Source organism: Neofelis nebulosa, chromosome 7, assembly GCF_028018385.1.
Source record: "Neofelis nebulosa isolate mNeoNeb1 chromosome 7, mNeoNeb1.pri, whole genome shotgun sequence".
NCBI classification, from domain to species: domain Eukaryota; kingdom Metazoa; phylum Chordata; class Mammalia; order Carnivora; family Felidae; genus Neofelis; species Neofelis nebulosa.
The window spans coordinates 82,344,519-82,358,156 of NC_080788.1; the positions used below are offsets into that span (position 1 = coordinate 82,344,519).

At 39.1% G+C, this 13,638-nt stretch overlaps 1 protein-coding gene across 6 annotated transcripts in view; it reads left to right on the forward strand.

The window, feature by feature from the left end:
* The window catches only part of NUBPL (NUBP iron-sulfur cluster assembly factor, mitochondrial), a 240,162-nt gene that overhangs the window by 204,013 nt on the left and 22,511 nt on the right, over positions 1–13,638 (forward strand). For all 6 annotated transcript variants that reach the window (XM_058738760.1, XM_058738761.1, XM_058738764.1 and 3 more), the window contains one exon: positions 6,777–6,862. In XM_058738760.1, the coding sequence (XP_058594743.1) occupies positions 6,777–6,862 (86 nt within the window). The remainder of the gene's footprint in view (positions 1–6,776; positions 6,863–13,638) is intronic.

A 13,638-nucleotide genomic window follows, 5' to 3' on the forward strand; every position in this document is an offset into this window, starting at 1 on the left:
GTAGCCCAGACGGGCCACGCCACCCCACAGTGAATCCCGCCCCTAGGAGAGGGGAAGAGAAGGCACACACCAGTCTGACTGTGGCCCCAGCGGTGGGCTGGGGGCAGACATCAGGTCGGACTGCGGCCCCGCCCACCAACTCCAGTTATACACCACAGCACAGGGGAAGTGCCCTGCAGGTCCTCACCACTCCAGGGACTATCCAAAATGACCAAACGGAAGAATTCCCCTCAGAAGAATCTCCAGGAAATAACAACAGCTAATGAACTGATCAAAAAGGATTTAAATAATATAACAGAAAGTGAATTTAGAATAATAGTCATAAAATTAATCGCTGGGCTTGAAAACAGTATACAGGACAGCAGAGAATCTCTTGCCACAGAGATCAAGGGACTAAGGAACAGTCACGAGGAGCTGAAAAGCGCTTTAAACGAAATGCAAAACAAAATGGAAACGACGACAGCTCGGATTGAAGAGGCAGAGGAGAGAATAGGTGAACTAGAAGATAAAGTTATGGAAAAAGAGGAAGCTGAGAGAAAGAGAGATAAAAAAATCCAGGAGTATGAGGGAAAAATTAGAGAACTAAGTGATACACTAAAAAGAAATAATATACGCATAATTGGTATCCCAGAGGAGGAAGAGAGAGGGAAAGGTGCTGAAGGGGTACTTGAAGAAATTATAGCTGAGAACTTCCCTGAACTGGGGAAGGAAAAAGGCATTGAAATCCAAGAGGCACAGAGAACTCCCTTCAGACGTAACTTGAATCGATCTTCTGCACGACATATCATAGTGAAACTGGCAAAATACAAGGATAAAGAGAAAATTCTGAAAGCAGCAAGGGATAAACGTGCCCTCACATATAAAGGGAGACCTATAAGACTCGTGACTGATCTCTCCTTTGAAACTTGGCAGGCCAGAAAGGCTTGGCACGATATCTTCAGTGTGCTAAACAGAAAAAATATGCAGCCGAGAATCCTTTATCCAGCAAGTCTGTCATTTAGAATAGAAGGAGAGATAAAGGTCTTCCCAAACAAACAAAAACTGAAGGAATTTGTCACCACGAAACCAGCCCTACAAGAGATCCTAAGGGGGATCCTGTGAGACAAAGTACCAGAGACATCGCTACAAGCATAAAACATACAGACATCACAATGACTCTAAACCCGTATCTTTCTATAATAACACTGAATGTAAATGGATTAAATGCGCCAACCAAAAGACATAGGGTATCAGAATGGATAAAAAAACAAGACCCATCTATTTGCTGTCTACAAGAGACTCATTTTAGATCTGAGGACACCTTTAGATTGAGAGTGAGGGGATGGAGAACTATTTATCATGCTACTGGAAGCCAAAAGAAAGCTGGAGTAGCCATACTTATATCAGACACACTAGACTTTAAATTAAAGGCTGTAACAAGAGATGAAGAAGGGCATTATATAATAATTACAGGGTCTATCCATCAGGAAGAGCTAACAATTATAAATGTCTATGCGCCGAATACCGGAGCCCCCAGATATATAAAACAATTACTCATAAACATAAGCAACCTTATTGATAAGAATGTGGTCATTGCAGGGGACTTTAACCCCCCACTTAAAGAAATGGATAGATCATCTAGACACACAGTCAATAAAGAAACAAGGGCCCTGAATGATACATTGGATCAGATGGACTTGACAGATATATTTAGAACTCTGCATCCCAAAGCAACAGAATATACTTTCTTCTCGAGTGCACATGGAACATTCTCCAAGATAGATCACATACTGGGTCACAAAACAGCCCTTCATAAGTTTACAAGAATTGAAGTTATACCATGCATACTTTCAGACCACAATGCTATGAAGCTTGAAATCAACCACAGGAAAAAGTCTGGAAAACCTCCAAAAGCATGGAGGTTAAAGAACACCCTACTAACGAATGAGTGGGTCAACCAGGCAATTAGAGAAGAAATTAAAAAATATATGGAAACAAGCGAAAATGAAAATACAACAATCCAAACGCTTTGGGACGCAGCGAAGGCAGTCCTGAGAGGAAAATACATTGCAATCCAGGCCTATCTCAAGAAACAAGAAAAATCCCAAATACAAAATCTAACAGCACACCTAAAGGAAATAGAAGCAGAACAGCAAAGGCAGCCTAAACCCAGCAGAAGAGAAATAATAAAGATCAGAGCAGAAATAATATAGAATCTAAAAAAACGGTAGAGCAGATCAACGAAACCAAGAGTTGGTTTTTTGAAAAAATAAACAAAATTGACAAACCTCTAGCCAGGCTTCTCAAAAAGAAAAGGGAGATGACCCAAATAGATAAAATCATGAATGAAAATGGAATTATTACAACCAATCCCTCAGAGATACAAACAATTATCAGGGAATACTATGAAAAATTATATGCCAACAAATTGAACAACCTGGAAGAAATGGACAAATTCCTAAACACCCACACTCTTCCAAAACTCAATCAGGAGGAAATAGAAAGCTTGAACAGACCCATAACCAGCGAAGAAATTGAATCGGTTATCAAAAATCTCCCAACAAATAAGAGTCCAGGACCAGATGGCTTCCCAGGGGAGTTCTACCAGATGTTTAAAGCAGAGATAATACCTATCCTTCTCAAGCTATTCCAAGAAATAGAAAGGGAAGGAAAACTTCCAGACTCATTCTATGAAGCCAGTATTACTTTGATTCCTAAACCAGACAGAGACCCAGTAAAAAAAGAGAACTACAGGCCAATATCTCTGATGAATATGGATGCAAAAATTCTCAATAAGATACTAGCAAATCGAATTCAACGGCATATAAAAAGACTTATTCACCATGATCAAGTGGGATTCATTCCTGGGATGCAGGGCTGGTTCAACATTCGCAAATCGATCAACGTGATACATCACGTTAACAAAAAAAAAAGAGAAGAACCATATGATCCTGTCAATCGATGCAGAAAAGGCCTTTGACAAAATCCAGCACCCTTTCTTAATAAAAACCCTGGAGAAAGTCGGGATAGAAGGAACATACTTAAAGATCATAAAAGCCATTTATGAAAAGCCCACAGCTAACATCATCCTCAACGGGGAAAAACTGAGAGCTTTTTCCCTGAGATCAGGAACACGACAGGGATGCCCACTCTCACCGCTGTTGTTTAACATAGTGCTGGAAGTTCTAGCATCAGCAATCAGACAACAAAAGGAAATCAAAGGCATCAAAATTGGCAAAGATGAAGTCAAGCTTTCGCTTTTTGCAGATGACATGATATTATACATGGCAAATCCGATAGACTCCACCAAAAGTCTGCTAGAACTGATACATGAATTCAGCAAAGTTGCAGGATACAAAATCAATGTACAGAAATCAGTTGCATTCTTATACACTAACAATGAAGCAACAGAAAGACAAATAAAGAAACTGATCCCATTCACAATTGCACCAAGAAGCATAAAATACCTAGGAATAAATCTAACCAAAGATGTAAAAGATCTGTATGCTGAGAACTATAGAAAGCTTATGCAGGTAATTGAAGAAGATATAAAGAAATGGAAAGACATTCCCTGCTCATGGATTGGAAGAATAAATATTGTCAAAATGTCAATACTACCCAAAGCTATCTACACATTCAATGCAATCCCAATCAAAATTGCACCAGCATTCTTCTCGAAACTAGAACAAGCAATCCTAAAATTCATATGGAACCACAAAAGGCCCCGAATAGCCAAAGTAATTTTGAAGAAGAAGACCAAAGCAGGAGGCATCACAATCCCAGACTTTAGCCTCTACTACAAAGCTGTCATCATCAAGACAGCATGGTATTGGCATAAAAACAGACACATAGACTAATGGAATAGAATAGAAACCCCAGAACTAGACCCACAAACGTATGGCCAACTCATCTTTGACAAAGCAGGAAAGAACATCCAATGGAAAAAAGACAGTCTCTTTAACAAATGGTGCTGGGAGAACTGGACAGCAACATGCAGAAGGTTGAAACTAGACCACTTTCTCACACCATTCACAAAAATAAACTCAAAATGGATAAAGGACCTGAATGTGAGACAGGAAACCATCAAAACCTTAGAGGAGAAAGCAGGAAAAGACCTCTCTGACCTCAGCCGTAGCAATCTCTTACTCGGCACATCCCCAAAGGCAAGGGAATTAAAAGCAAAAGTGAATTACTGGGACCTTATGAAGATAAAAAGCTTCTGCACAGCAAAGGAAACAACCAACAAAACTAAAAGGCAACCAACAGAATGGGAAAAGATATTTGCAAATGACACATCGGACAAAGGGCTAGTATCCAAAATCTATAAAGAGCTCATCAAACTCCACACCTGAAAAACAAATAACCCAGTGAAGAAATGGGCAGAAAACATGAATAGACACTTCTCTAAAGAAGACATCCGGATGGCCAACAGGCACATGAAAAGATGTTCAACGTCGCTCCTTATCAGGGAAATACAAATCAAAACCATACTCAGATATCACCTCACGCCAGTCAGAGTGGCCAAAATGAAGAAATCAGGAGACTATAGATGCTGGCGAGGATGTGGAGAAACGGGAACCCTCTTGCACTGTTGGTGGGAATGCAAATTGGTGCAGCCGCTCTGGAAAGCAGTGTGGAGGTTCCTCAGAAAATTAAAAATAGACCTACCCTATGACCCAGCAATATCACTGCTAGGAATTTATCCAAGGGATACAGGAGTACTGATGCATAGGGGCACTTGTATCCCAATGTTTATAGCAGCACTCTCAACAATAGCCAAATTATGGAAAGAGCCTAAATGTCCATCAACTGATGAATGGATAAAGAAATTGTGGTTTTTATACACAATGGAATACTACATGGCAATGAGAAAAAATGAAATATGGCCTTTTGTAGCAACGTGGATGGAACTGGAGAGTGTGATGCTAAGTGAAATAAGCCATACAGAGAAAGACAGATACCATATGGTTTCACTCTTATGTGGATCCTGAGAAACGTAACAGAAACCCATGTGGGAGGGGAAGGAAAAAAAAAAAAGGAGGTTAGAGTGGGAGAGAGCCAAAGCATAAGAGACTGTTAAAAACAGAACAAACTGAGGGTTGATGGGGGGTGGGAGGGAGGGGAGGGTGGGTGATGGGTATTGAGGAGGGCACCTTTTGGGATGAGCACTGGGTGTTGTATGGAAACCAATTTGACAGTAAATTTCATATATTAAAAAATTAAAAAAATATAGGTTAAATATAAGCAAAACTTTAAAGATCAATAAAATTCAAATTAAAGACATTAATTTAAAAGAGGAAGTGTTTTTCTTTTTTCTTTCTTGCTGGAATGAAAATATTGATTGCAAGAGGAATTTGTAGCTAACTCCTCTAGCATAGTTCTTTTGACTTTGATATACCTGTATTGCCATGTGCTTTGTGATAACTTGGTTCCCTGCCACTTGCCTTTATTTTGACTTCTTCAAAATGTCCCTTCAGACAATACTTTGTTGTACCATTTGATCTTCATTTGGTATAGTCCATTATTTATTGTTGATTCTACCTCTGTTTTCATTAGTTGAGATGAACTACTAACCCCTTGGTGCCAACTTGGTGGTTTGGGGTTCTGAAAGGTCATGTCAGTATGTATTTAGTTATAACATGATGGTCATCCAGGTAATGTAGAATATGTTTATGTTAATTATTTTTCAGGTTATCATCTAGAAGAACCTATAAAATTTAAGAAATTACAAACTGCAAATCATAACCAGGCCTCTGGTGTTTCCACTTAAAGACAACATTACATTGCACTTTCTCTAAAAACACTATACCATAGAACTATCCGGTTTCTTCAGGGTAATAATAAAGACCCAGGAAAGCCTCTATCTGCACCTACTTTCAGTGCTACCTTCATTTAGGCCACCACTATTTTGCATCTCAATTTCTACCACAGCCCCTAGTTTTACCCCTACCAAACTATTCTTCACAGTGCATTCCATACTAGTGAGTTTTCTATAATACAAACTTTTAGGACTCAGCTTGGGAGTCACCTCTTTCTGAAACCTTTCCCCTACTGCTTCTCCTTACCTTCTGCTTTTTCACTATCCTGACCCCTAGATTGAATTGGTTATCTTTCCTTTATTTCTCCTTTATAATTCCTTAATATCGAAGAAGCATATCTCTATTACAGTGCTTAGTACATTGTATTATAATCCTTAATTTTTTGGTTTTCCAAGTAGACTATTAGCTTCTTTAAAGTAGGTCCTACCTTGTGCATCTTCTAACTAGCACATTGTCTGAATGGAAAGAAAGTTCTGATGGTATAGCTGTGATCTTGAATCACTGGTCATTTGGGTTTTTTTGTTTGTTTGTTTTTTGTTTATTTTAGAGAAATTGCGAGCATGGGAGAGGGGCAGAGGGAGAGAGAGAGAGAGAGAGAGAGAGAGAGAGAGAGAGAGAGAGAGAGAGAGAATCTTAAGCAGGCTTTACACTTAGCACAGAGCCCAGCGTGGGACTTGATCCCATGATCCTGGGATCATGACCTGAGCCAAAATCAAGTGTCGAATGCTCAATCAACTGAGCCACCCAGGCACCCCCCAGTCAGTTATTTTAAAAGTGAGTAGTGAAAAATAGGCAAGAGCGAAGAAGATATTTCTTCATCTTTCCTGTTCAAGTATGTAAAATTTATACAGGGTTACCTATTTAATGTAGTAGACTCCGTTAGCCTGTAAGCAACGTAATTTTAGAAGCAGTCTTTTCATAAAGCATTAAATGATGGCATCATCTTGCTTTCTCTTTGCTTTGTTTTTCAATGGTTAGGTGCTGTGATTGTCTCCACGCCCCAGGACATTGCACTGATGGATGCACACAAGGGTGCTGAGATGTTTCGAAAAGTCCGTGTGCCTGTAAGCATGTATAGCTTCACTGTTACGAGACACTCTTAACTGAAGAAGCAAGTCATTGAGAAATACAGCCCAAATTTTAATTTAGTTCTTTACAGAAATCTATACGAAAACCCTACTTTATCTTTATGGTTACTTTAACAACACACATATAGGTGCAAATGTGTATGCACATTATATTAGTCAAGAAAGATTCTAATTGCACTAAAATATTTTTAAGAAGTCTAAAACATCCTTCATGTATGAGTTTTGTGAATAAATACTACCTTTCCAAATACCGAAAGCTATTATTGACAAAAAAAAAACAAAACAAAAAACAACAAAAAAACCCCACCTGAGTGTTTAGGTAGATACACTTGAATAGAGCTCTGGTGGGAAGACAGTTGAAAAAAGTGACTTTTTTTCCTTGTTTCCAGTTTAACTCATACATAGCTCACTGTCTTCTAAAATGTATCTGAAGATTTTCTATATAATATGACAAAACAAATTAATATAATATTAAGACAAAGAACTATTGAAATCAGGGTTAGAAGTGAATTTGTAAACAAACTGCATGCCATTGAGGGACTTAAATTCATATGAGAAGTATGCCGTGAATTTTCTAGCAGCCACATAGAGTTTTTATAAAACTGTCCATTTCCATGAGGTTAGAAAAAGCTTGATGTTCAAGGGAAAGAGAGCTGAGACCAGAGAGGCATAAGTCTCTCCTAGGTTCTCAGAAAAAAGAAATCCTTTATATAATGAACACACTCTCATTACCTTTTCTTAAAAACCATAAATAGGGGCATCTGGGAGCCTCACTCAGTTAAGCATCCAGCTCTTGATGTCGGTTCAGGTCATGATATCACAGTTCATGAATTCGAGACCCGAACTGGGCTCTGCGCTGACACCTTGAAGCCTGCTTGGGATTCTCTCTCTACTCCTCCGTTGCTTGTGCTCTCTTTCTCTCAAAATAAATAAATTTAACCAAACAAAAAACATAAATAGGTTTTTTCTCCAAGTGTGCATCGGCGTAAGCAAGTGGACTTGTGCCAGAATGCAGTTTAGAGCAAGCATTTGTGTACAAAGCCAACATGATGCCTCCATCTTGGCTATCAGATGGCCTTGATTAATTCAGGAGTAGATTATAAATCTTACAGGACAGAGTTTTTTAGACTTCAGCCCATGGGTTAGCTTCAGGGATCTCATGATTCTTTCTCCTTTCCCTCCTCCCCATCCCCAAATTGTATGTTCACTTTGAGTTTGTTTTGGTATGGAGAGAATTCATAACTTTCATTGAATTCTTCAGTGAAACAGTGACATGGTATAAGATCCAGTGGTGTAGTAGCATGAGTGGACTCTCATAAATGTTTTTTTTTTTTTGTCAGGGGAGCTTCTGAAATGTATAAAATGGCAGAGTAGTGGAGTTGAGATGACCATCTTGGACAAGTACCTCTTCCCCCTTGTCAGTTAGTACAGAGCTGTATGCATTAATAAGCCATGGAGCTCTGGAGTGGATTCACATTGTTTGATGAAAATTGAGGAGCCTGATAAGGATTATGCCTATATACTTACTTTCCAAGAGGTCTGAGGGTATTCCATAGTAGGCATAAAATTGTGATCGTAAGGTGTTTTAAGGCCACCTTTATATGTGGATAAATGAGTGTTAAACACCCCATGATGTCCTACATTGTGAAATTTAGCTTGGAAATATTTTTAAAGCAATGGTAACCAACAGCACACCTCAGAAAAATGTCTCAATAAAGCACATAGTTTGAGCAATGTGACTTCCTATTATGCCCTCTAAGATAAACTAGGTATAAGTAACACGCACCCAAATAACTAAATATGAATACTTTAAAAAATATGTTTATTTATTTTTTTTTTAATTTTTTTTTTCAAGTTTTTTATTTATTTTTGGGACAGAGAGAGACAGAGCATGAACGGGGGAGGGGCAGAGAGAGAGGGAGACACAGAATCGGAAACAGGCTCCAGGCTCCGAGCCATCAGCCCAGAGCCTGACGCGGGGCTCGAACTCACGGACCACGAGATCGTGACCTGGCTGAAGTCGGACGCTTAACCGACGGCGCCACCCAGGCGCCCCTGTTTATTATTTATTTTTAAGATAGAGAGAGAGCAAGAGCGAGGGGGGGGGGTGCAGAGAGAGAGAGAGAGAGAGAGAGAGAGAGAGAGAGAGAATCCCAAGCAGCTTCCACGCTGCCAGAACAGAGCCCGATGCTGGGCTGGAACCCACGAAACTGAGAGATCATGACCTGAGCCGAAATCAGATGCTTAACTGACTGAGCCACCCAGGCTCCCCACTAAATAAGAATACTTATATGGGATTTTAAAAATATAAATCAGCAAAAATTAGACAGAGGGCTATCTACCGAAAACTGAAAACGAGTTATCCGTAATCTTTCTAGCAGAAATTAGGTAACAGGGCCAGTGGTCTGTTACTGCCACTTCAACTAGGATAATAGTCATCCTATCAGCATGTAAGGGAATGCTTAACTTCTCATTCTGTAAGATAAGGGTAGAGACCTATGTACAGTCTACTCAAAAGCATCATGCAGTTCTTGAGGGAAAAGTCTTTTAAAAAGCTGAAACCAGCACTTTTTATTTCCCACCCTGTAAATTATCATTGCATACACCTATTTCAACTGATGCTGTTACTTGATGGGACTTCGGCTATGGGTCAGGTTTTACATGCACTTTGCTAGTTGGACGTCTAATGACCAAACTGATGGGATCTAATGACAGATTCAGTGTATGTATCTTTTAGTCTTTTATGTTATTTTCACTTACCTGCAGCACTTGATATATATTGCCCTATAAGTAAAGAGGCAAACAATCTTAATTGTTCCAACAGATTTTTCTCTAGACTCTGGAAGAAAGGGTGAGGCAGAGTCCTATGGAACATAACAGCGGGAAAGAGGGATGGTCACTAAGTCCAGGTTAGGCTATTTCTAGGTGGGTGCCACTGAAGAATAGAAGCAAGGAAATACAGTGAGGAAATATTTCACATGCAGGATCTTGGGCTGCAAAAAGCTCATAGGACTAGTGCAGGATTAGCCAGGGAGTGAAAGAGCTGTTTGTGATCAGAAAGTAAATGTTGCAGTTTATGTATGCAGAGTTGGAACACTTCTGGGTAATGACAAGGTCCCAGATGTGGTTGGTCATGGGTGTGTGGGGCTGAAGTGGAATAGATGTAAAAGTCATCAGAACTGCATAATCCCAAGTTAGCTTTTTTGACATCATCCTGTATCTTTATAATAGCCCTCTTTATTTCACCCCTATGTTTCAATTATTTGCCCTCTAAACAAGAGGGAAAATTTTTTAATGTTAATTTATTTATTTTTGGAGAGAGAGAAAGAGAGAGAGAGAGAGAGCGCGCACAGGGTGGGGGCAGAGAGAGTGGGAGAGAGAGAATCCCAAGCAGGTTCTGCATTGGCGGTGTGGAGCCCAATGTGGGACTGAAACTCATGAACTGTGAGATAATGACCTGCGCCAAAATCAGGAGTCAGATGCTTAACTGATTGAGCCACCCAGGCACCCCTAAACAAGAAAAATTTTTAAAGGAGGTAAAATATGTTAATCATTTCAGAACAAGGTGCTCAGTAATCTTTGCAAGTGAATGAGTGAGAACTTTGCAGCAATGAGCTCTGTAAACACTGGGACAACCATGGTGCAGCTACATTGTAAAGGGGATCCTGGTTATGTGTGGGATGTAGATTTGATGACCTCTGAGATACTTCTGGCATTTAAGAGCCTTGGAGTCTAAGTAATCATAAAGCATCTGAAATTAGAATGTGTTCCATAAATGCAAAGAAGAAATGTTATGCTTTGTTTATACCACTTTATTTCATTGTTGCCTGGTCTTTAGTCTTGCTTTCTGTTTTTTTTTTCCCTTTTTGAAGTGCATTAGTTACCATGGAAACAATGATGTCATTGGAATTCATTGGTATGGACAGAGTTTAGTAATGTCTACAAGAACATTTTGAAGTTAATTTAAATGCTTTCTTAAAACTCAAGGCTTGGATAAGGGAAGGAGAAGAAGAAATGAACTATTAAATTCTCTGTTCTCTGCCTGAAATCATATCAACTCTGCCAAATCCTTGATTATTTCAGTGTTTGTAGGTAGACTGTTTTTTTTTAAACAATAAATTTTTTTCAGGGGCATCTCTGTGGCTCAGTTGGTTAAGCATCTGTCTGACTCTTAATTTCGACTCAGGTCATGATCTCATGGGTTCAGCTCTGCACTAACAGCGTGGAGCCTGCTTGGGATTCTCTCGCTCCCTCTCTCCCTCTCTCTCTGCCTTTCCCCTAAGCATGAGCACTCCCCACCCCTCCCTCTCCCTTTCTCACACACACACATGCATACACACACAAAACAAATAAGTTAAAACAAATTTTTTTAACTTTACACATTTTTAACAGTGAGTACTTTTTGCCTTGTGACATTCTAACACATTTTTGTTGCTTCTTGTACAAGGGAGGTCCAGGCACCTCAGTTTAGAGTCCTTCCCTTACCATTTGAACTTTTAGAGTTACAGGGATTTCACTCTCCAGCCCTTCCTTCTTGGGCAGTCTCTTTACCAGCTCCTGAATATTATATTAAAGTATGTTTCTTCTCTTACTCTTTCTATAGGTAATGAACCCTTAATTTTAATTCAGTAGATAGCTTATTCTACAAATATGTATTTACTCATATTGAATGCCTTCCATAAGCAAAGTACTGTGATAAGTTCCCTTGGTGACTAAAAAAAAAAAAAAAAAAAGGGATGAAGCCTTTTCTGTTAAGTTCCTTATGGTCCTGTGGACTAGCTCCATTATGGTGAAGGTGCCCTGAATTCTGAGGAGCATGAGAAACTTTCTTCTCTGGGCTATTAAGTAGGGCTTTCATGGAAAAGTCATGATTTTTTCTATGCCCCTGTTATTTTGCATATCCTAGTCCCTTGCCTGATAAGCCATTGTTAGCTTGGGAACTCATATGCATGTTTCAAATTCTTGCTCAGGAAATTTACTTTCTCTGGAAAGCTTTTCCCAAATTCCCAGAAAAGGTTAATCTTTCTCTGAACTACTGTATCATATACCTAGTTTGACTCTTATCCCACTACAGTTTACCTGTCAGTCTCCACAGAAGAATGTGAATTCCTGGAGGGCAAGAAAACATGCCTTAAATATTCTTAAATACTCAATTACCAAGTGTATGATAGGCCTAAGGTAAATACTTATATGGACATTTGACCTTGGATATAACGCCAGCCACAATCTGCTATTGTCTTTATTCCCCAGCTCACAGGTCACTCTGCCTTGCATTCTCTCTACTACAGTGAAACTGGTCATCTTCCATGTATTTTAGATTGCCACAAAGTTTCTTTCTTCATGGCCTTGAGCATGCTGTTTCTCCACATGAGAACCACTTTTTTTTTTTAACTTACCCTCATTTTTTTTTTTAACTTAGTAGCTCCTTTTTATCCTTTGGTACTTAGATTAAATGGTTCTTTTTCTGGGAGACTGCCCTGTCCCTGTTAACTAGGTGAATTCTTTCTAGTGCATGATCTAGTAACACTCTATTTCTCCTTTTTAACTGTTTTCATATTTGTCAGTACTTTCACATTTGTAGTGCCAGACTATAAGCTCTGAGTGAAGGGACTCCTTACCTCCCTCTGTGCCAAGAACATATTGTTGCTTACTAAACATATACAGATTAAATGAATGGAATAGGATTTTCATAGCTATCGCAGGGGACTGGAGGGACAGAAGTGAGTCTGAAAAGAATCAGGACATCACAAGTTGTGTTCAGGGTTGTTCAGTTTCTCTATAGTTGAGGTAATGTTTGGCAGTTATACTAGGCCCAGGTTTGGTAGAGCTTTAACAGCTGAGCTAAGGATTTAGACTTTGTTCTTGAGATTTTTAGAGGAGTCCATAAAGAATGTGGGAAAGGAAATAATTGATTTGAATAGAACTTTAAAAAGACTTAATTTGGTGGAAATGAATAGAAAGGACAGGAGCCAGGAGAGTGTGGAGGCATGAAGGAAGCATTTGCAATGGTCAGAGTTACTCAAACTGCAGGTTGTAACCCACCAATGAGTCATGAAACCAGTACTGTGAGGGATGAAACCAAAGGTTTCAATATCCGGGTTAATTGCTCTTAAAAAGAGAAAGTATTATTTCATAAAGATTTGGTCTCAGTTGTCAATACATAGAAGTGTACATTTGTATTGATTAACACTTAAAATATTTCTCTTATGGTAAGATAGTTTTAATAATTTGGAAAAATACCACTGTAGGTGATAGGAAGTAAGGGTCTGATGTAGTATAACAGCACTGAAAATGGAAAGGGGAATAAATGTGGTGGACGTTTTGAAGGAAGAATTGCCAGGCTTGGCAATTGATTACATGAGGTAGGGTGGTTAGAAAAAAAAAAATGGCAGAAATCTAAGGGATTTTGAGAGTTAGGCTGCCATATTAATAAATCTACCAGGAGCTAGTTTTTTGCTGAAGATGACAGTGAGGTAGAAATAAGACATTAGATTCTCAGTCACAAATCCCTGCCCTTATTCTCTATGAGGGTTGTGATTTAAAACTGTTTGGCAAGGAAGAGACTGGTGGAGCAAATGATTTGGTGTTGGCCTTTTTAGTACTGTTCACATCACATGATGTATGTGACCATCCCTTCTCCTCACAGAAACAGATTTATTAATCTGTATATTTGTAGCCTCTTATACATAGATTGATATTTTTTAGCCCTGAGAGAGCTATATTCTTTAATAAGTATATAACTTCTTTTATGG